The sequence below is a fragment of the Notolepis coatsorum genome, assembly GCF_963971535.1.
Source record: "Notolepis coatsorum genome assembly, chromosome: 13".
NCBI classification, from domain to species: Eukaryota; Metazoa; Chordata; class Actinopteri; order Aulopiformes; family Paralepididae; genus Notolepis; species Notolepis coatsorum.
In genome coordinates this window covers 110,794,080-110,816,342 of record NC_140177.1, presented here as the reverse complement: position 1 = coordinate 110,816,342, position 22,263 = coordinate 110,794,080, and the positions used below count along the sequence as shown (strand labels likewise).

Here is a 22,263-nt window from a genome sequence, read left to right as displayed (position 1 = left end):
TACTGTGTAATTTGTGTATGTGTGTGTGTCTTACTCTGATCGCTGTGTGTGAGTGAGAGGAGTGTGAATGTGTGTGTGTCTTACTCTGATCGCTGTGTGTGAGAGAGAGGAGTGTGAATGTGTGTGTGTCTTACTCTGATCGCTGTGTGTGAGTGAGAGGAGTGTGTATGTGTGTGTGTCTTACTCTGATCGCTGTGTGTGAGTGAGAGGAGTGTGTATGTGTGTGTCTTACTCTGATCGCTGTGTGTGAGTGAGAGGAGTGCGTGTGTAATGTATTGTGTGTCTAGTCTGATCATCATCTCCTGCAGGGGAACAATGTTTTCAATGTCCAAAATTTGCTATGGGATCATCATGTTATGATGTTGTCTGGAACCCTGAGAAGCCACTCTCACAAAGATAGGTAGTGCACAAAAAAAAAAAAAAAGAAAAAATTAAATAAAGTTTTTTTTTTAATGACTAATCGACGCAACAATTTCTCGTCGACGATTTTTTATAATCGACGTCGTCGATTATGTCGACTAATCGTTGCAGCCCTACTAGCAAGCCTGTAGTATCTAAGCCAGTGGTTCCCAAAGTCGGGGTCGCGACCCAAAGGTGGGCCGCGAGCAGCCACTGGTGGGCCGCGAGACTATTTACATTTTTTTTTTTTTTTTTTTTTTTTTTGTCAGGCCACTGAACTTAGAAGCAGGCCAGGACAGTGTTTCTAGTTGTATTCTAAAATTCTATTATATTGTATTCTAAAATGTGACTATATGGTTTTATATTAACTTAATAAATAAACAAAAACGAAAAATCTACTTATTTCAACGAACATTTCAAACTAAATAACAGATTATGCACATAAAACGCTGAAAACAACCAAAGCAACAATAGTATTTTAATGAGGCTATTATTATCATTATTATTTTGCAACAAGTTAGCCCTTTCATAAATAGCACATATAAATGAATAACTAACTTGAACTAACTTAATAGGATTGAAGTGATATTTGGCTTAAAAAATCGGTCGTCTGGCAAAAAATAAATAAAAAAAAAAGGCCGACAATGTGCATTGGGCCGCGGCTCTCTGACGCCTTATTTTCTGGGCCCTGGCCTGAAAAGTTTGGGAACCCCTGATCTAAGCGGTGTATTCCATGGCAATGTGCTAAATATGACACTAAAATACTATTTTCCGCCACAATATATTGAAACGACGTCCACTGTATACCCCCACTACTATAAACGTGGCCTCAGAATTCACGCCACACACATACTCGGCACGTAAATATATAAAACATCGCCGTGCAAGCTAATTAGCCTAGCAAGCCTTGTTGTTGAGTGAGTCCTACCTCCTTCCGGGTTTACTTCGCTCTCGGCCATCTCCTTCACTGATTGGTTGTTAGCTGTTGTGCGTAACCACGTCATCACGTAACGTTGGTTGTTGTTAGTGAGTGTGCTGAGCCGAGGCTGAACGGAGCCAAGCCTGGAAAATCGATATATCGAAACTTTTCGACCACGTTTCATGTTTATTTCGAGGAAATAATTTATCGCGATAGTTATCGTTATCGTTTTATCGCCCAGCCCTAGTTCACTCCTTCACCGAATACAATGGAAGCACGGACAAAGCTATGGTAAAATTGCACAGTCATATGCAGACTTCACCATCCAACATTATGACTCAGCTACAACCATTGTGTTTGATGGCTATGAGGATGGGCCATCCATTAAAGACAAGACAACACACATCAAAGAAGAGGAAACAATATTCATCCCATTGTCAACTTCACTGCTGAGACAGAGTTCTCAGGTAAGAAGGAGGAGTTCCTGTCAAGAGATCTGAATAAACAGAAACTGATCCACATGATAAGTGATGAACAGAAAGAACGGGATTGCACTGTGGTCAATTCACTTGGAGATGCTGATGTAGACATAGTAAGGGCCGCAGTGGGATCATCTCTTCTTCACACCACAACGCTGATTGGAGAAGATACTGATCTCCTCGTCTTACTTCTTTACTATGCACAGAGAGATAGCAAGGGCCTTTATTTCAGATCAGACAAGTCGAAAGCTGATGGCAGTTTTAAAGTGTACGCCATAATAAACCATTTGAAAGAAGTACTCGGACAGGATGTGTGTTCTCAGTTGCTGTTCATCCATGCTGTGACTGGCTGTGACACAACTTCCCGGATCTTCGGAGTTGGCAAAAAGACAGCATTCCAAAAACTTGTAAGAGGGGATCCTGTCCTTCAGGCTTGTGCCAATGCATTCACTGTACCAAACCAGACAACAGATGTGATCGATGACCTTGGGTGCCAAGCAATGGCTGTCTTTTTTGGTGGAAAGTGCACAGATTCGCTTGCAAAAATGAGATATAACATTTTCAGCAAGAAGGTTGTCTCAGCTTCATCAACGGTAACGCCTGAACGTCTACCACCAACTGAATCTGCTACCAAATTCCACTGTCGTAGAGCATACTACCAGGTCATGGTCTGGATGGGAACAGATGATGGTATAGATGCTCTAGACTGGGGCTGGAACCTGCAGGACAATAGATTTGTCCCACTCATGTCAACAATGAATGCTGCTCCAGACAGTCTCTTGAAGGTCATTCATTGTAACTGTACCACTGCCTGCAAGACACTTCGCTGCTCATGCAGAAAATATGGACTACCTTGTACTACTGTCTGTGGACCATGTCAACTTCATGAATGTGACAATCCACATAACAAGTTTCTCCCAGAGGATCCTGAAGATGATGATGAGTAGGCCTAAAGACCACAATAAGTGGGTCATTTATTTTGTGTTCAACACCAAAGCCAGCTTTCTAGGTTGAATATAATAACCAATTTTAATTTTAGCCAAAATAAGCTACAGGCAGCCATTTTGATGATGCAAATGATGCATTCCTAGCAGATATATTTAGCTAGATATTTTGCTCGTTATTAATGTATAGAGGTGCCAGAATCAGTTTATAAATCCTTTAGAAATGTTTTCCCATTTGAGATACAGGCATTCTAAGCTCCCAGTCGTCATTTTGGACACCATTTTGAAAATTAAGCCTCTTCGGAAGGTGTATTTCCCTAAAACTTTAGTATGTTCCTAAGTATGTCTAGGGGTACTTGGGGTACCAGAATCAAATGACAAAATCATTTATATAATTTTTATATTGACATATATATAGCCATTTTAATTAAGCTTGGCCAGCCGCAATTTTGGACGCCATCTTGAAAATGAAGCCTTTCTGGAAGGTGTATTTTCCTAGATTGTTAGTATGTTAGTGAACATGCCCAGAGGTACCAGAATCAGTTGAGAAATCCTTTGCACCATTTTCTTAATTTGAGATATAGCCATTTTAATCGCCCCGGCGCCATCTGGGACGCCATCTTGGAAATGACGGCTTTCGGAGGGGTCGACTTTTAGTATGTTATTTAGCACGCCCAATACTACCAGAATCCATTGAAAAACCTTTTGTATCAATTTTTTTGGGGTTAAACCATATATTGACTCGCCTAGAAGGTCGTCCTCAGGGTGGTAGAGGGGTGGGGGGTTGGGAAGTTCATATCAAGTAACCTATTCACTGGGTGTAAGGAATATATGTGTGTGTGTGTGCGTGTGTGTGTGTGTGTGTGTGTGTGTGTGTGTGTGTGTGTGTGTGTGTGTGTGTGTGTGTGTGTGTGTGTGTGTGTGTGCGTGCGTGTGTGTGTGTATGCCTCGGGTGTGCCTATATTGCTGGCTGCTAAGCGATGTTTGGAAGAGAGAGTCAGAGGGAGAACTGACAGGGTTAGTGCCATCCATTCTATTTTGGTAACAGACAAATGAACGTTTCTGAATCTAACAGATATCCTTTTCTGCGACACCATGTCAAACCATGACCTCATATGAACTGTGCTAGTGTGAGGATTGGTTCTTTCCCCGCCACAGGCTTCTTAAGGTACTGTGATGATTGGTCCGTTCCCCGCCACACGCTCCATTCCTTTAAGGTACTGTGAGGATTCTGTGATGATTGGTCCGTTGCCGAACGCACACTTCTAAGTCAAGTATCAATTACCATCAGGGGGTGGGGCCCCTCCTGTCGTGCCCAGTGTCTTCAGGTGCCGTCCAGCCCCCTCACCGGGTCCCAGTCCCCGTCTCCGGCCTCCCTCGCCGGTCCTCTGTCCCCGTGCCAGGCCTCCGCCGTCGGGCCCCTGTCTCCGTGCCAGGCCTCCGCCGTCGGGCCCCTGTCTCCGTGCCCGGCCTCCGCTGTCGGGCCCCTGTCTCCGTGCCCGGCCTCCGCTGTCGGGCCCCTGTCTCCGTGCCCGGCCTCCGCTGTCGGGCCCCAGTCCCCGTCTCCGGCCTCCCTCGCCGGTCCTCTGTCCCCGTCTCCGGTCCCCCTCTCTGGGCCTCTGTCTTTGTCCCTCTCTCCAGTGCCCCTGATCGCCGGCTTCCTTCGGTCCCGTCCGGGCAGGCCGGGGCCGAGTGGGTCGCCGGGTGGCTCCCGTGGAGGGGGGGGTACTGTGAGGATTGGTTCTTTCCCCGCCACAGGCTTCTTAAGGTACTGTGATGATTGGTCCGTTCCCCGCCACACGCTCCATTCCTTTAAGGTACTGTGAGGATTCTGTGATGATTGGTCCGTTGCCGAACGCACACTTCTAAGTCAAGTATCAATTACCATCACGCACCTGATGTGTGTTCTAATCAGCGCCCCAGAGGCTTCATATACTCTGACCTTCTGTCATTCGATGCCGGGTCGTTTTGAGTACTACTGTTCTGGAATACAACTGCTTTGCCTGCTTTTTTCCCGTTGCTGTTTCCTGGTCTATATTCTCTCCAGGACCTTTCTGTGGAGAACTGTTTGGAGCTGCGCCTTGTTACCCGTTACGCGTTGCACTTGGGTGAGTGGAATCAAACCCCTCTGGATAATATGGATTGTGTGTTATTGAAGAAACACAGAAGATATCCTTTTGTTTGCTCTGGATAAGTTCTGATTGTGTGTTATTGAAGAAACACTGAAGAGATCATTTTGTTTGCTCTGGATAATTCTGATTGTGTGTTATTGAAGAAGCACTGAAGATATAATTTTGTTTGCACTGGACTCAGCCGGATTGTGTGTTATAGAAGAAGCACTGAAGACATCTTTAGTTTGCACTGACTCTGCTAATTGTGTGTTGGGGAAAACACTGATACCTATCTCTTTCTCCGTTTCCCACCTCGAGGAAGAGCTGGGAGTATCTGCAGAGCCGCTACAACATCATATGCCAAATTCCCACCACTGTCGCCAGGAGGATTCTGCAGAGCGGCTGATGACTCTGCCGGAGGCAGTCTCCCCGTTTGTTTGATTACTGTACCTATTCCATCTTTTGACTCTGTAAATAAATACGCCCTAGCATTTGGCTAACTCTGAACTTCCTGTCTGTGCCGTTGCGTTTGAGGTCGGTTACAAACCATAACAGCTAGTCCCTATGCTTGCTATCCTTCCCACAAAAGACGGTTTCAATGTGCGATGGACAGTAACATTTTCCTTTATACTATTATTTGAATGACACACACAGACATCTGGGAGCGGCCCAGTACAACCACTGCTGGCCACACCTCTGGAGCTGTGGTCGAGGAACAGTCTTCCCCAGATGTTTTCCTATCCAGCCCAGGGTCTCGAACCTGCAACCTTCCGGGTCATGAGTAGAGTTGTTCCGATACCGATACGAGTATCGGAAAAGCCGCCGATACTGGCTAAAATGCTGGTATCGGTATCGGCGAGTACCCTCTAATGCTGCGCTCCGATACCATATGACGTAATTTATCAACAACACTGTGGTCTGTTGAGTAAGCATTATAAAACAAACGTGTGCTTAATCGATTAAAGTGTCAATGCCATTTGTCATTTTAACAGCAGATACTTTCTTAAATGTCATCGTCCCGACAGAGCGGTGTTGACGGAGAGCTCATGGGTTCGCTTGGTGGCTGGTGTTATTACTATTAGCATTGAACAGCTAACCGAAAGCTAGCTTTAACATTACCTTGGCTAAAGTTGGGGCTATTCATATAATCCAGCAATAATGGCTGCAGACCTGCAAGCAAAGTACAGCAAGTTGGCAAAGGAGTATTCCAAGTTAAATCACAATGTCACCAGTAACGTTACAGTCTTCTATGGTCTTCCCATATACCGGTAGCTCATGCTAGCTAACTGTAACGTCGTCATTGCACAATTGCACGTCGCGTACACAATTAATGACATGTTGCGGACAGCCATATCGGTGACAATGTTTAGCTTTTAGTGCCAAATGATAAGAGTCTGAGGCGGAGTCTCAAAAGAGAATGTTGAATATTTATTGTGCAAAAATCACAACAGATGCGACTGCTACTGAACGGAGCCTTGTAGACAGACTGAGTAGGGTATATCTGCAGAGCCAGTGGGTAGCGAGTGCAGCAACGTATAATGTCCGTGTGGATCATTGGAGTAGGGTATATCTGCAGTGCTGAAGCCCCATACTCATTGATTAATGATACTAATACAAATCTATACAATCACCTGTTGTTGAATAAATACCATTACTTTCTAGTTATGACTAAAAAACAGTATATATAAAACAGTATTTGTTAAAAAAAAAAAAAAAAAAATTATATTTATAAAAAATTTATATAATATCGTTTTTTTTTTTTTTTATGTATGCACTGGTATCGGATAAATATCGGTATCGGCCGATACCCAAAGCTTAGGTATCGGAATCGGATCGGAAAGGAAAAAATGGTATCGGAACATCTCTAGTCATGAGTCCACTTTCCTCTAGGCTACTGTAACACCCTCTATGCGAGAAGATCATTTTGTCACATGCACTAGTGGGAACTGTGAGCATCTTTACAACGGAACGCTCTGCTGAGTATAACAATGCCTCCCACAAGTGTCTACAGTAAATGGTTAAGGAGTTATGGAAGGGGGTGTGGCTAAAGTATAGGGGGTGGGGCGAACCTATACCCCCTATACCCCCAATGACGCCTCCCGCAAGTCTCTATCACAAACTGTTCATTATAAAAAGGGGGCATAGCAAAATGGTGTGTGTGTGTGTGTGTGTGTGCGTGCCTCTGTCTGTGTATCAGTTTGTATGTCTGTCTATCTTTTTTTTTTTTATCCACTTTTTCTCCCCATTTTTCTATTTTTCTCCCCATCCCAATTTCGTATATACAATTCTTCCCTCCCCTGTCTTGAACGTTGCTAGACTATGCCTCCCACAGGTCGGTTGTAGTGAGGACAGAAGCCTTGCATCACGTGTCCCCTCCGGTACACGAGGAGGCAGCCTGTCGCATCTTTTCACCGCAGCAGCTCGAACTCTATCTTTATGTGTGTGTGTGTCCTTTACCCCATCGCTTCCACACAGTTGGGCCATGTTACATGATGAATCCATTTGGAAGTTATACGCCTTTTTGTGATAGGCCACTCCCACTGCCACGCCCCCTTTTGCCAATTAGCATAAACTTGACATCCATGCCAAAATTGCAGCCTCCTAGGGTGAAACTGTGGTCGCGAGAGGGTGGGGAAGCTTTAGTGGACTGACCAACTAACCAACAGAGTGAACTACAGAGCTGCTGGTCGTGGCTAAAAAAGTGTGCCGGAGCTGGTCAGAGCTCAGAGTTGTTATTTGCTTTGGGCAGCAGTGTTGCTGTTGTTGCATTAGTTGATGCACTAATCTGTCCGTCCACTCTGCCTGCTGGCTGGGAGCCTACAGTAGAACTCCAGCCAGTCTGAAGACCTTGGAGTGTGTGTGTGTGTGTGTGTGTGTGTGTGTGTGTGTGTGTGTGTGTGTGTGTGTGTGTGTGTGTGTGTGTGTGTGTGTGTGTGTGTGTGTGTGTGTGTGTGTGTGTGTGTGTGTGTGTGTGTGTGTGTGTGTGTGTAGGAACGATTTGAAGAAATGGTGCACTGCCCCTGTTGGTATTGGGCTTTGTATGTTTGGGTCTGATGTGTGGGTTAGATTTCGGTGGGTATAGGGCAGGGGTCACCAACCTTTTTGAAACTGAGAGCTACTTCATGGGTACTGAGTCATACGAATGGCTACCAGTTTGATACGCTCTTCTGAAATAACAAATTTGCTCAGTTTGACTTTAGTGATATATTATTATCAATGATAAATGATACTCATCTTTGTGAAGACACTGATCACCTTAACACTTTGGGTGCCGTTCACGAGAATTCTCGTTTCTGTGGCCCAGCGGTTGAGTGCCGGATTCTCGTGTCTGGGTCGTTTTTCCGATTTTAATATCCTATTCAATGTCACGGAGCTGTATTTTTATTGGGACTCCGAAGGTGCAGAACCGGCCAGATCCTGGTAGTGGCGCTGTCTTGAGAATGTAGTAACCCCTGTTGCAGACCGGGTGTCACACTGAAAACGCTCCGGGCGGACTTTTCTGTTAGCCTGAAGCAAGGGCTTCACCCGATCGCATGGAATACTTTTTGGGACGCCGGATTCATTATGCTGTAGAGGGTTATGGCGTGGGCCAAATGGACATATGATCTACCAGATGGCGATAAAATAATTGGAAAATTATTTTTGGAATCCAACCGACCAAAGGTAAGAAATTTGACGTCAAGCTTGATCGTGCAAGGATTTCATAGCCATCCCCCAGATCAGCGTATGTTGTGGTAATAACGAATGCCGTTATTGGCAATCAATTAATCAGAAACGACCCCGCCCCCCCTTCATGCATTCATGATGGAACATAATACCGATCATATGCATTTGGATTTTTAACTGTATCGTGTGTAGGGAGGAAACGCCAATGGATTTAACGTTATTAGCGTTGCACCTTATAAATAGCCTCACAGGAATTATCCCAGATCATTCCGATATAACACTCACACGGTATAAAACAGGCATGTATCGATGGAAAAAAGATCTACAAACAACGTGACGCACAGTGATAGCTGGCCTGACAACAGCGGGCCCAGTCTAATGGCTGGTACCCAATGTGTTAATGATTTCTCACTATAATTATCAACAAGGTGGGAAACAGATAATATCAATATTCAATACTGTATTGCTATTTATCTCAGCAATTGTTTACATTTTCAGATGATCACTTCTACATTTCGTAGGAAATATTTCCCATTCTCACAAGCCACTGACAAACCCTTTTAACAAATCATGAACTATGTTGCACCATTGTGCAATGTAATGTTTATAATTATGTAATGTTTTAGAAAAATCTACTTACATATTTTTTTATAAATCTTATCACATTTTTAACTAATGACCAAAACTGCTGCTTTTTTAACAAAATTATATCTGTTAGATTTCATGAACACACTTTTGAATTGAACAAGATTTTGTAATATTGTATTCAACTTTGCCATGGCACTGCCATGTTGCTACTGACAACATCTAGTTTCTTTGTTAGTGGGAAGACTGGCATTGCATGCTGTGCACCAGTGTATTGTAATCTGGGGTGTAACCTCAAATTGAACTTTCCAACAATGTATTGGTTGATCGGCGAAAAATGCAGCCCGGAGCCGGCAGACGACAGCAAAGTGCTGCGACATGCACAACGTCGAAACATTTGGGTGATTTTGCGCGAGGTTCCACGCGCGTGCGCGGATCGACGCAAGATTTCTCCCGGTGGTAGATCTCGGTGGGGGGCATGACTTCACAATGCACTTCCATCAGCGAAAACGTCGGGAAAAGGTCAGGGCGCAACGTGGAAGAATATCGCAGATTTTGCGCGGCCTTCCACGCGCGCTCCCATATTCCGATCCGTGCAATAATATTCATGAGTAGATCTCGTCGTGGGACACAAATTCCCAATGCATTGTCCCGTGGGATTATGCCCCCCCGCAGCGATATTAATTGAGGGCGGATTTGCTGTGATGGAGAAATGAAAGAGGCTAAATTTAATTAGAAACGCAAGGCTTGCTGCGGGCGACTCATGTGGTCCTTGGGGGCTACCTGGTGCCTGCGGGCACTGTGTTGGTGACCCCTGGTATAGGGGGTATCGCAATTGTTGGCCACACCTCAGACCAAGAGAGGTCTGAAGAAATTCACAGTATACTAAGTTACAATACCCAGACGTCAGACCAAAACAGAAAACAGGAAACTAAAAGCAATAACAAGCGGGCTCTTTTGCCTAGAGGTTTGATAGCATCACAGATTCCACCTTTAATAATGTCTCATCTTGCATGTACATGCTCCACTGTGTATCCTGCCTGGGTCATCTTTCCACAAATTACTTGTGGGAAACACTATATTCTCCTCAGCCACAAGATACCATCCCCTGAACATGTCATTCTCCTTAACCCCCATTAGTAGGCTGCCACCTCGGCATCTCACCCCCAACATGTCCTTCGACAGCACAGTGTGATCAGTGTTCTTTCTTACTGCAAAAGGAAGCCAAGTCATGAAGAACGGCCCTTCTAAGGTTTCTCTCCTCCACATTTAGCTTTTTTCCTATTCCTAGGTTTTTAGTGAGTTTTTCCTTACCTTCGCTGGGGTATATCTGGGAGTGTTGCATTTATTTATTTAACATTTATTTTGGATTTCATGGTGGGTTTTTTGTTCTTGATTTATTGTGATGTTTCTTCTTGACCTGTTTAAAGAAGACTTGTCCGGCCCATGGGGACATTAACTTGTGATTGCAGGCTTTACAAATAAATGTGATTTGATTTGATGTGTATCTCTCAAATATGACACAGCGAATCCCTGGAGACCACAGCCTGAGATGCTGGGGGGGGGGGGTCCTAGTGTGGCATCATGCCAGCCACTCCAGATATGAGAGAAGAGTTGAGTGGGGGGAAAGACATGGTTGTGGTGCACGCTGTGACTAAAAGGAGCATGGGCTGATCAGAGGACAGGGGCTGAGGTGGGGTTAGGATGGAATGGACCGATGAAAAACTACAGCAGACCACAGAAGTGACGGAACATTTGTCCTCCTCGCCCATTGGATCAAAAACCCCTTCCACCAGGGTGGGAAATTATCTTTTGAGCCACTAGTAGCCACAGGTTAGGTAGGTTAGATCAGCATCTGGTAGGTTAGATCAGCATCTGGTAGGTTAGATCAGCATCTGGTAGGTTAGATCAGTGTCTGGTAGGTTAGATCAGCATCTGGTAGGCTAGACCAGTAGCTAACAAACAATGAAAACAACACCTTAGCTTTTAGTTCTTTTGAGGTGAATAACTGCTAAAAACACAGAATTTCTTAATTTAAGTCTTAACTCTTTCCGTGCCACTCACGAGATATCTCGTGTTTTTTATAGGTGGTTGAAAGCCACTCACGAGATTTCTCGGATTTTTTTTTTTTTAGCGATCGGAAATCATATTGCATCACCCGAGTATAGCCGAGCGGCGCCGGCGATCATTGTGGAAAAAAGCGCCCCCTGTCGTCTCCCAGATGACATAAGTGATTTTGGAATGGACTCAATGAAAATTAATGGGGAAAAAAATCCGGTACTCCACATTTTCCAGTCCACTGATCCAGCCGGGGTTACCACAGTTCATTCTGGAACCTCAGATCCCCGCTGATCATGGAGTTCTACTGTATCGCGTTGGATCCATACACGTATCGATTTTTTCGAATGGTGATCAGGAATTGGAATATACCAGTTGGATACCATCTGATGTCAGGTAAGGACTCTATGTTATCAGTGTTAGGATAATCAGAGTAAGTTTGATGAAGTTATAAGCTGTTTTGTGAAATGTCTTCTTTCGGTTTCACTGTAAAAGTCCATGAGGAAATCAACGGGGCGATTATCCGTGCGCGGCTCAAATGTGCTTGCGTGCACGTATAATATTGATCATCTAGCGCAGACCTGGGCATTGTACGGCCCGCGGGCCGGATCCGGCCCGCGGGATGATTCTGACCGGCCCGCGAAAGATTACATGATAATAAAAAAAAATAAAAAAATATATTTTTTTTTAATTTTTTTTTTTTTTTTTTTTTTTTTCATGTCAACGTTCACACGCACAGTATACGCTTAGGAGACATGCTCAGAAGATGTTGGTTCTCTTTTGATCCACCTACATATGTGAACAGACATTCTCAGTCATGACGTTTACCAAGTCCAGGTACAGATCCTCTCTCACTGATGAACATCTGGCAGCTGTGCTTCGCATCTCCACCTCAGACATGCAACCTGACTTTGATGGACTTGTTAAAGCTCAACAGAGACTGGATTTCTCACACTGAATGAAAAAAAAAGAACTGAAGAACACTAAAATGTGGAAATATAACAAGTGAAATGGGACACTTGATATTTTTTTTTCTTTTTTTTGCACAGTTCTGAAAACATTAAATGTTTAATATAGGCATGTAAAGTAAAAAAGGCTACAAAACTGGGACACTTTTCTTTACACAGTTCAGTGACATGTCTTGTTTATTTTTGCTATAAGATGATGTGATGTCTTTAGAAAGCTAAGAAAATCCTTGTTTCAATAGTATATGAAACTCAAAATGCCCTTTGTTATTAATGTTTCACATTTTGTTTATCATTTTGGAAATAAATTCTATTTGAATAAATTATATTTTTGAAAGCTAACCTCACCTTTTAATTACCAAATAATAACATACACTCTTACCAGGGGTCAAACCAATGCCATGTACTGCTTTTTATATAGAAATAAAATTTATATTATGCATAATTGAGTTTGGAATTTTGGCCCGGCCCCCCAACATATTTTCAGTTGCTCATTCGGCCCCCCGGGAAAAATAATTGCCCACCCCTGATCTAGCGTTTATTTGAAAACGATTCATAAAAAGGCAGACGAATATCATCGTTGTGGAATATTCCAGTAAAAGGCGATTTTCATAGAATGCTCCAGAATGGGCTGTTTTTTTATCTGAAAACGGGTGCTTTTCTAAATGCTCTGAAACAGAAATGCCGCGATAAAAAAACAATCTGCCTTGACAGCACTGACTGGAAAATAGTCTTTGATAATGCGATGGGCAGATTAGACACATAGCCATAATTTAAAACATAGATTAGGCGATATTAACGTTAACATTGGCGCCGATGGTGGCATTCAGCCGGTAAAAAGGAAAACCCGGCGTGGCGCTCAAAGTGTTAAAGGAACACGCCAACATTTTTGGAAGTTAGCTTTCCGTGTTCTCCAGAGAGAGACAAGAAGATAGATACCAGTTTCCTCTCTGTGCGTTCAGTAGAAAGCTATCTGGCTGCATGTTAGCCTAGCTTAGCACAATGAATGGAAGCGGACAGTGACGGGTAGCCTTCGGGAGAGGTGTTAGTTGGACAATGCCTAGGCCATCCATCACTGTCCGCTAAGACGATAAGCTAATTTCCCAAAATGTTGGCGTGTTCTTTTAAGTGAATATACAATTATCTTTATCGGCTGATGATTTATTTAACAGTTACTGTAAGGTCAACAACAGTAGGTGGATGGGCAGTAATGAAGGAGGGAAAGAATGAAGGAAGGGTAGACATGTGCACCAGTCACAACAGGCTGGCTAGATCAGTGTCTGGTAGGTTAGATCAGCATTGCTAAAGTGAAAGTTTTCTATAATAGGAGTGTCTGGGGATTAACTGGAGGTAAGGTGCTCTGTGAACTTGTATCTAGGATTATCGTTTGTTGGGTACCTCTAATATAGAAGACGAATGCCAGCTGTCAGTATATTGTTACACCCGAGTGTCTCTCACATAGTCAGACGTCTCTCCACGTCCAGCACAGGAGATATTATAACCAGAGTGTCTCTCCTCGTCCAGCACAGGAGATATTATAACCAGAGTGTCTCTCCTCGTCCAGCACAGGAGATATTATAACCAGAGTGTCTCTCCTCGTCCAGCACAGGAGATATTATAACCAGAGTGTCTCTCCTCGTCCAGCACAGGAGATATTATAACCAGAGTGTCTCTCCTCGTCCAGCACAGGAGATATTATAACCAGAGTGTCTCTCCTCGTCCAGCACAGGAGATATTATAACCAGAGTGTCTCTCCTCGTCCAGCACAGGAGATATTATAACCAGAGTGTCTCTCCTCGTCCAGCACAGGAGATATTATAACCAGAGTGTCTCTCCTCGTCCAGCACAGGAGATATTATAACCAGAGTGTCTCTCCTCGTCCAGCACAGGAGATATTATAACCAGAGTGTCTCTCCTCGTCCAGCACAGGAGATATTATAACCAGAGTGTCTCTCCTCGTCCAGCACAGGAGATATTATAACCCGAGTGTCTCTCCACTTCCAGCACAGGAGATATTATAACCCGAGTGCAGCTAACGTTGCTACCATTAAGGGACGGTGCATAGAGAGTTGAAACAAATGCTTTGTCGTATTGGAGGTGCTTCCTTACTTGCCGCAGGTATTGCGTTTAGCTGTATTCCATCTTTTTTGTGAAGCTCAACCAAACGTTTTTTATTTTTTTATTATCTTTTTCCCCCTCCTTTTTCCAATTTTTCTCCCATCCCACTGTTAGTCGTTATGCCAATTCCCAACCCCCTTCCTGGTTGTTGCGCACTTTCCCCTACTGTTGGTCCGAGAGGCCGGAGACTGTCACATGCTTTCCTCCGACGCATGTGCAGCCAGCCGGCAGCCAGCCTGGCCGCGCAGATTCTCACTGGGAGAGTGTAACGTGTGGGAGGCCGCACTACCTCACTCCAGATCCTACCCTCGCTGAGCAGGCGCCCCGACCGAACTGTAGGGGTCGCTGTCCACAACGCCCAGCTTTCCCCACCCCCTAATACTGCCAATTGTATTAGTGTGAACGGCCAGCCAAGCTGGTGACAACACCGGGAGCAGGATTCGAACACGCGAACCCAACGTCTCCAGCGTTGGTGACAAACGCAATCTCCGCTACGCCACCTGACCGCCCCCAACCAAACGTTGAAGCGTTTGCTGCTGTTAGCCACCGACCACTGTTGCCATGGTCCAGCAAAAGTAAACAAGAGCCTCTGCTTTTGCAGCGGGGGAAAAAAGATCATTTAACTGTCATCTTGCACATGTGCTCCTACATTCTTTTTTCAGATTCACACACAAAAACAATTGCACTGTCAAGCCCTGGGAGGTACATTGTCATTTGTAGATTTAGCAAGTATCAGTCCACTATGAGGATCCACGTTCAAACTAACATTAGCTAACTAGTGTGGGCTTAAAGTTTAACCACTTAATCATCACAAGTATCTTTAATGATATGTCTACACTGTGAGTTTGTGGAAATAACTGGCAATTGCTGTAGGGGCAACTGTAGCCTAAGCAGGCCACATATGAAGCCTAAGCAGGCCACATATGAAGCCTTGGACTTTCCTGAGCCAACTAACTCCATCCAGTGATTGCAAGTTGCGGACAATAATTAACCCTCAAGACCACACTCTGTCATGTTGGGATTTGATATGTCATATTCCCCTTCAAAACCGAAGTGAGTAAATTGTGATGTTAAACAAAGAAATTAGTGTGTTCCAGACTGTAAAAATGTGTGCCTAATTGTGCCTCTATGAAGCTATCTGGCTGCACGCCTAGGCTAACCGGCACTGTCCACTTCGATTCATTGTGCTAAGCTAGGCTAACGTGCAGCCAGATAGCTTTCTACTGAACGCACAGAGAGGAAACTGGTATCTATCTTCTTGTCTCTCTCAGGAGAAGACGGTAAGCTAATTTCCCAAAATGTTGGCATGTTCCTTTTTTTTTATCCACTTTTTCTCCCATTTTCTATATTTTCTCCCATCCCAATTTCGTATCATCCAATTCAACCCTCCCCTGTCATGAACGCTGTTTCTTGCCTCCCACAAGCCGGCTGCAGTGTGGACTAAGTCATACATAGCACAAGTCCCCTCCGGTACTTGAGGTAACAGCAGTCGCATCTTTTCACCTGCGCAGCTCGATCTCTCAGTGGCGAGGAGTAACGCGTGAGAGGCTCACGCTGCCCCCGACACTTCCTGATTCTACTGCGCAGGCGCACCAACCGACCTGTAGGAGTCGCTGTCCACAACGCCCGATCCCCACCCATCAGTTTCCCACCCCCTAATACGGCCAATGTGTATTAGTATGAACGACCAGCTAAACTGAAAGCAATGTGGAGCGCTGGGCTCGAACAGGCGAGCCCAGCGTCTCCGCATTCGTGGCGAGCGCCTTGCCCACTACGCCACGTAGCCGCCCTAAATGTTGGCATGTTCCTTTAAGTCTAAGCCGGTAGCCCACCCTGATGCTACTTTAATAAAATAAACCTTCTAAAGGGCTACAACACCCCTGCCGCTGATGGTTCTTGGGAGTTGGCAGAGACGAGTCACACTTTCACGTAGCGCCTGTTCCCCCCCCCCTTTTTGAGACCTTAGTGTCGACCCCTGACATCCATACCTTGACCAGAGTTGTAGATGGCTTTCACAGACTTCTTGACTTTCTGCAAGGCTGTTCGGTCCTGATCCAAAGCCTGCAAACAATGGAGAGGAGAGAAACCGTTCAGAGATTGAACCGCTTGAATGTCAAGTCAAGAGTGGACATCATGTGGCCCAAACAAGCACATTATCCGACGCCTTTTCAATAACACTGCGTCTGAGTTTTTTAAGTACGAGAGGACATATAGATGGAGTTACTGTTGGGACGGTCCGCTGAGTAAACTAATGCTGCATCATGCATAACAAGGGGAACAATTCAATAAGTTCCTCACAAACTCTGTGTTCGAGGCACCAACTCCCCCCGCGCGGCTTCAATTACACCACTTTCTTGTTGCAAAGTGCTTTTACAAGCAGTAGCTATAGCTGCCCACTGTGGCACTTTTCCTCTCCAAGCAGGGTGACCTCCGGCACCGGGCGCTACATGCACACTGTAGGTAAGAGCTCCTACAGGTAGCGGTGACTTTGAGCAGCGAAAAGAGGAACAGACACCAAATCAATGGCAGCTCTTTAAGCATACTGCAGCACAGAGCAAGGACATGGGTGGAGGCCGCAGTGGAAGATTGATTACAGTAGGCAATACAGCTTACGAGTAGGGGTGTGTAATGAATGATACACGTTTTCAGATTTTATATGAATTTTATATTTTACGATTTTATATTCTTTATGGATTAGAATGTATTCCTACTACGAAGCTCTAATTATATATTAATATATATATACATACATACACAATCATACATACATACATACATACATACATACATACATACATACATACATACATACATACATACATACATACATACATACATACATACATACATACATACATACATAGGTATTCACAGCTTGGTTTCGCTCAGAGAAACAAACGTTTTATTTCAAAGTCATAAACAACGAAAAGGACCCTTAACGATACACTAATTCATTAATACTTACCTAATCTAAATGTGTTTTTCATTCCTTCAATACACAACTGTGATTGCATCTAAACTGTACTACTAACTTCATTCTTATATCATCATTATTATTATTATACAATTTCTTTCTTAATCTGTCTTTATGTTTCAACCATGATGCTACCCAGCTTAACGTTAGGTTATGACTATAACCAAGTTCTGTTAGTTAGGGGCGATGCTTGGCATCGCTACTGCACTATCTCGCGTACGTGCACGCGTACTGAATAAACCACAAATGTACCTCTAATACCAGTATTAGTCTGACCACACCCCTCATCAGCTTACCTTCATAAGCAGGTGTGTGGTCACCTGCTCTCCTCCTTCCCAAGCTTTCACCACAAGGTGAGGACAAGGGCTGCAGCGGTCGTCCGATGCCAAGCATCGCCCCTAACTAACAGAACTTGGTTATAGTCATAACCTAACGTTCTGTATCGTTAGTGGCTTAGCTTGGCATCGCTACTGCACAAGGGAGGCCAAGCGGAGCCACTTGGCTGACAAATACACCCCGCTGACAGCCCCCCAAAACCATCAGAACAGGGAGGGCCGAGCCCCCCCGACCCCCCCTAATGGAGGGTAGCCCCCCTATTAGGGACGTCACGGGAGGGCGACGGACCCGACCGTGCGAAGAGGCACTCAAGCAACTCAACGCACAGGGTGAGCAGACCGTGGCTCGACCCCACGACTACACACACGCACAACCCGCATGCCACCCGGGAACGAACGGAGGAACAACCTCGTTACTGCCCCCAGAATCACGGGGTCAAGGGCAAACCCAACCCCGTGGCAAGGCCGTAGCAGCGGAGCACGAAGGAAGACCCAGACCCACCAAAAGGACTGGACTCCCTAGAATGGGGGCCCGGAGAAGTCCATGATGCCAGCATCAAGACCCCACCAGGTGGGCACGTAGTGCCCCGCCCCCCACATCGCCAGCGTATTCGGACAAAAGCCCCTCAGTTACTGCACCTGGTATTCCCAGGCGGAACCAACCAGGCCAGAACCTGCCCAGCTTCCGAGATCGGACGAGATCGGGCGTGTTCAGGTCGGTATGGCCGTAAGCCGAGCGGGCCCCGTCCCCCCAATAGCACACCGCCTGGCACACTGACCCTGCAGAACAGGCAGTCAGCATGGCCGTAAGCACACAAAAAGGTTAACCAACGGAAGCAGGCAGCGCACCGGGGAAAAACCAGGCAACAGGCTGTTAACCCTAGCCTGGAGACTGCGGACGAGACAGGCGCCAGAGGGGACAGCTGAACACAGCCGCCCCGGCGGAAGGAGCGTAAGCTGGCGGTGTTGCATGACCAAGCCTCCATTTAACAACCCCCACCCAGAGGGGTCGAGGCAGAGAAGGCTGACACGATTGGCAGACGTCATGAACGTGCAGGGGCACCCTCAAACGGTGAACCCGGGAGTTGACACTGCTCCAACACACCAGGGAATCAACCACCTCGGTGTTACCCAATGCGGTGGTTGTTCCTATAACCCCTCAAGAAAAAACTCCAAAACACACCTGCGGGTATACACCGGCTATACCGCAGTACAAGCGTTTCAGTTTCCAAAAAGGGTTAACCCAGGCCTACGGGTCGCAAACATCACTTCGGACCGGGCCTGGCGGTACGGGAAGCACAGGGTCACCAGAGGAGGTCAAAAAACCACCCCCACAGGCCCCTCTTCGCCATGCGTGAGAGAGGAGCGAAAAATAATGGAGAACCAGCCCCTAAGCACACCGTACCTGGTATTCCCCGGCGGTCTCCCAACCAAGTACTAACCAGGACCAACCTGTGTAGCGGCCGAGATCCGACGAGATCGAGCGCGTACAGAATGGCATGGCTGTAAGCCATGACGACAGTGCTGAGTAAAAACATACCCAACCAGGGTCTCCATAGCGCTTAACCCTGTGACACCCAGACCGACCCGGCATTTTTCCCCCTGAAAAAAGCCCAAGTCCCTCAGGGTACCAGAACAGCAGATCTGCATCCCCGGCGGACAACGGGTTCAACTGATCTGGACCAGCGTGACCAGAACCAGTCCCGTGCCCTAACCACGCCGACATGCCTACTCCAGGAGAAGGGCAGATATGCGTGTTGATCTTAACATGAAAAGAAGGCGCCACCCAGACGTTCGGACGAACCGCGCCTGGTGGCCCACCCCAAGGGCGTGAGACCCCACTACATATGTTCAGATCCATCCCGTCATCATCCCCCAGACATGAACGAGAATCCGTCGACAACCCACCCAGGTCATGGGATGTGGTCGCCGGAAGAGGAAAAACCCCCATCCCAGTTGCTTTATAAAAACGCTGTTTCAACCACAAGCAACTAAGGCGTGCCAGTCAATCGCCTGTTTACAGCGAGCTAGCACTATACGTGCGTCGGGACACACCCCCATCAATGAACAGGCTATTTAGACCCGTCATTGAATCCCCAAGGCGCCCAGGGGAACGACAAGAGGGGTGTGACACTCCCTAACTCCAACACTTCTGGAATAGAAAGAAGGAAGCATCAACAGTATGTATCCCAGTCTACACAGCCGGGGTAAAAAATGTTCACATTTTTACATCCCACCACCCTCCCATAGGAAAGAGACGGGGATCCCCAGAGAGACTTCCCACGCGAGCTGTACAGATTGAAAAGAATATATTGCACCTTGAGCCATGTAAAAAACTGGTTTTAGGGCCTCCGGGGAAGAGGCACCGAACCCATACACACTCAATAAACGAATTGAATCGAATATACATACAATAGAAAAGGACCCTTCTAGAGGGTCCACTCACTTTGACAATCTGAGGAGGAAGGCTCTGTACTCTGATGGAGGCTTCCTCACATGGAAGAAGGAGTCCGAACTCACAGAAGGCCTGAGTAGGCGCTTGGTGAGGAGGAGCCCTGACCACCCCCCCTGAAAACAGATCCATCACATGGACCTGAACAGCACACGGAAGTCCTACCAACAGAGACGCGCACGGTGACGTACTCTATGGCGGGGGAATTCCTGCGGTGCACACGCCCAATATACCAGGCCGTGGGACCAGGAACTCCCTCCCCCCCCCCCCCGTAACGTGCCGAACCGCCACGTGACGGGAACCTTGAAGGACAGGGGGTGTACCCCTGACCGACAGAACAATGGGGAGAGGAAAGGTTACCAGTTCACCCCTTTACGACCCCACACCCATGATACGACGTAACGACAAAAAGAGAATATGACACAGTCATAGTCAGCTCTATGAAGCGTTTCACAGCTCCACACAGCGCACGAGCTAACCTGCTATCTGATTTTTACTAAGGAAAAACACAGAATAGAGAGGGCTCTAAGAACCCCGGTCCAACATACACATGTGCTTCTGTGGCCAGTACAACCCAGTTGTAGGTCACATGACACACACAACCCATCATCACCTACAAAAAATGGCAAAAACACTCAACAGAGGAACGCCGTTTTTTTTTTTTTCACAATGAGAGAATACATCATTCTTGATTAGTATCGACCACAGGCCTTGCTAAGCACACATGACAGCAACCAAACCAATTTCCCTTTAGGAAATAAGTTTCTCCAGCAGATTTAGCACAACCTCAGCAATCAAGCTGAGAGTTACATCGTATCCCTACCACACAAAAGACACAATTAATGCACAACATGTCTGATAGGAGGTGATAAAGTCCCCAGGGAACCGGGGGGGGAAACACAATCCTCCTATTTTACCCTCAATACGGCCAGTTAAAACAGGAAAACCTGTTAATGTGTGAACTCACTGTTCATTGTCATTACAGTCTGAGAAAGAACATTCTTTTACTCACTCGTCACCAAGCATAGCTTCATAGGTTAGTTGCCTTAGTAGTGAGTACACGGTAGGGGTGGACGGTATGGTCTAAAATTTATATCACGGTATAATTTGAAGCATAGACGGTAACGGTATATATCACGGTATCATCGTTTTTGATTAAAAAAAATTTTTAAATTTTATATAATTTTTTTTTTTTTTTTATATAAAATATATATATTATATAATTAGACTTGTACTTGTATTATCTGCGAGACATCGCCACCACGCAACAAGCTCCACTGTCTGTGTGTACATTAGTAGCCTCCAGCTACGGCCAGTATTCTCCGGAGCTGCAGCTGGACCTATACTCGAGTAGCCTCGAGCTACGGCCAGGATTCACCGGCGCTGCAGCTGGGCCCTAGTATTGGTATAACGTTAAATCACATTCACAAGCCCTCAGCTCGAATACGCATCGAATCAGTGTTATAAGACATTGATATCAGGAGCTATCTGTAGCTACTGCTAGCCGGATATATAACGTTAATACAACGCCTCAGTGAATTATTTAGTTCAATGGGACATTTCGTTTTGAACGGTGAACCAACTTGCGTTAACGTGAGCTAACGGCTAACGGAGCTATCATACACGTCTACTCTCTACTAGACTTGATGGAGCGTTTGTTGATGTCAGGAGCTATCGGTAGCTGGCCGACTAGATACCGTTCGGTTAGACAATGCCTCATCATGTATTAAACTAAAAGTGAATAGTTGACTGGGTCATTTTGTAACGGTAGCTAAGCTAACGTTAGCTCAGGGAGACGTCCCGTCCCACTGTAGACCCGTGTTTACATGCGTGCGGGAGGGGCTGGCACGCCCACTGCGCGAAGCCTCCTAAATAACTTTTTCCAGTTCGCACATATCTATTATCTATGACTAATTCTATCTATTTTTAGGGGCAAATGCCAGTGAAATAGTCGCGCTGTGGTTACATGACGTCATTGCTATTTTAGAGCTGCACTACCGGTTACACGGTATAGGCAAAATCCATACCGTAGAGCAAATTCATACCGTTTATACCGTATACCGTTTATACCGTCCACCCCTAGTACACGGTACACATAAACACCATGATGTTTCTCACACAACAACCAGATCAATACATCACGATCTGCACGGAGAAGCTAACTGCCAGTGACAAAAACAGCTCACACACAACCCGCAACGTATCCCAAATGCACTGCAACAACACACGTTTTGGGAAAAAACACCGTTATTCACAAT

At 45.8% G+C, this 22,263-nt stretch overlaps 1 protein-coding gene across 3 annotated transcripts in view; it reads right to left on the bottom strand.

Annotated features, from left to right (window-relative positions):
- The window catches only part of asap1a (ArfGAP with SH3 domain, ankyrin repeat and PH domain 1a), a 172,025-nt gene that overhangs the window by 106,904 nt on the left and 42,858 nt on the right, over positions 1 to 22,263 (bottom strand). For all 3 annotated transcript variants that reach the window (XM_084327854.1, XM_084327856.1, XM_084327855.1), the window contains exon 4: positions 16,233 to 16,305. In XM_084327854.1, coding sequence (XP_084183980.1) covers positions 16,233 to 16,305 — 73 coding nt within the window. The remainder of the gene's footprint in view (positions 1 to 16,232; positions 16,306 to 22,263) is intronic.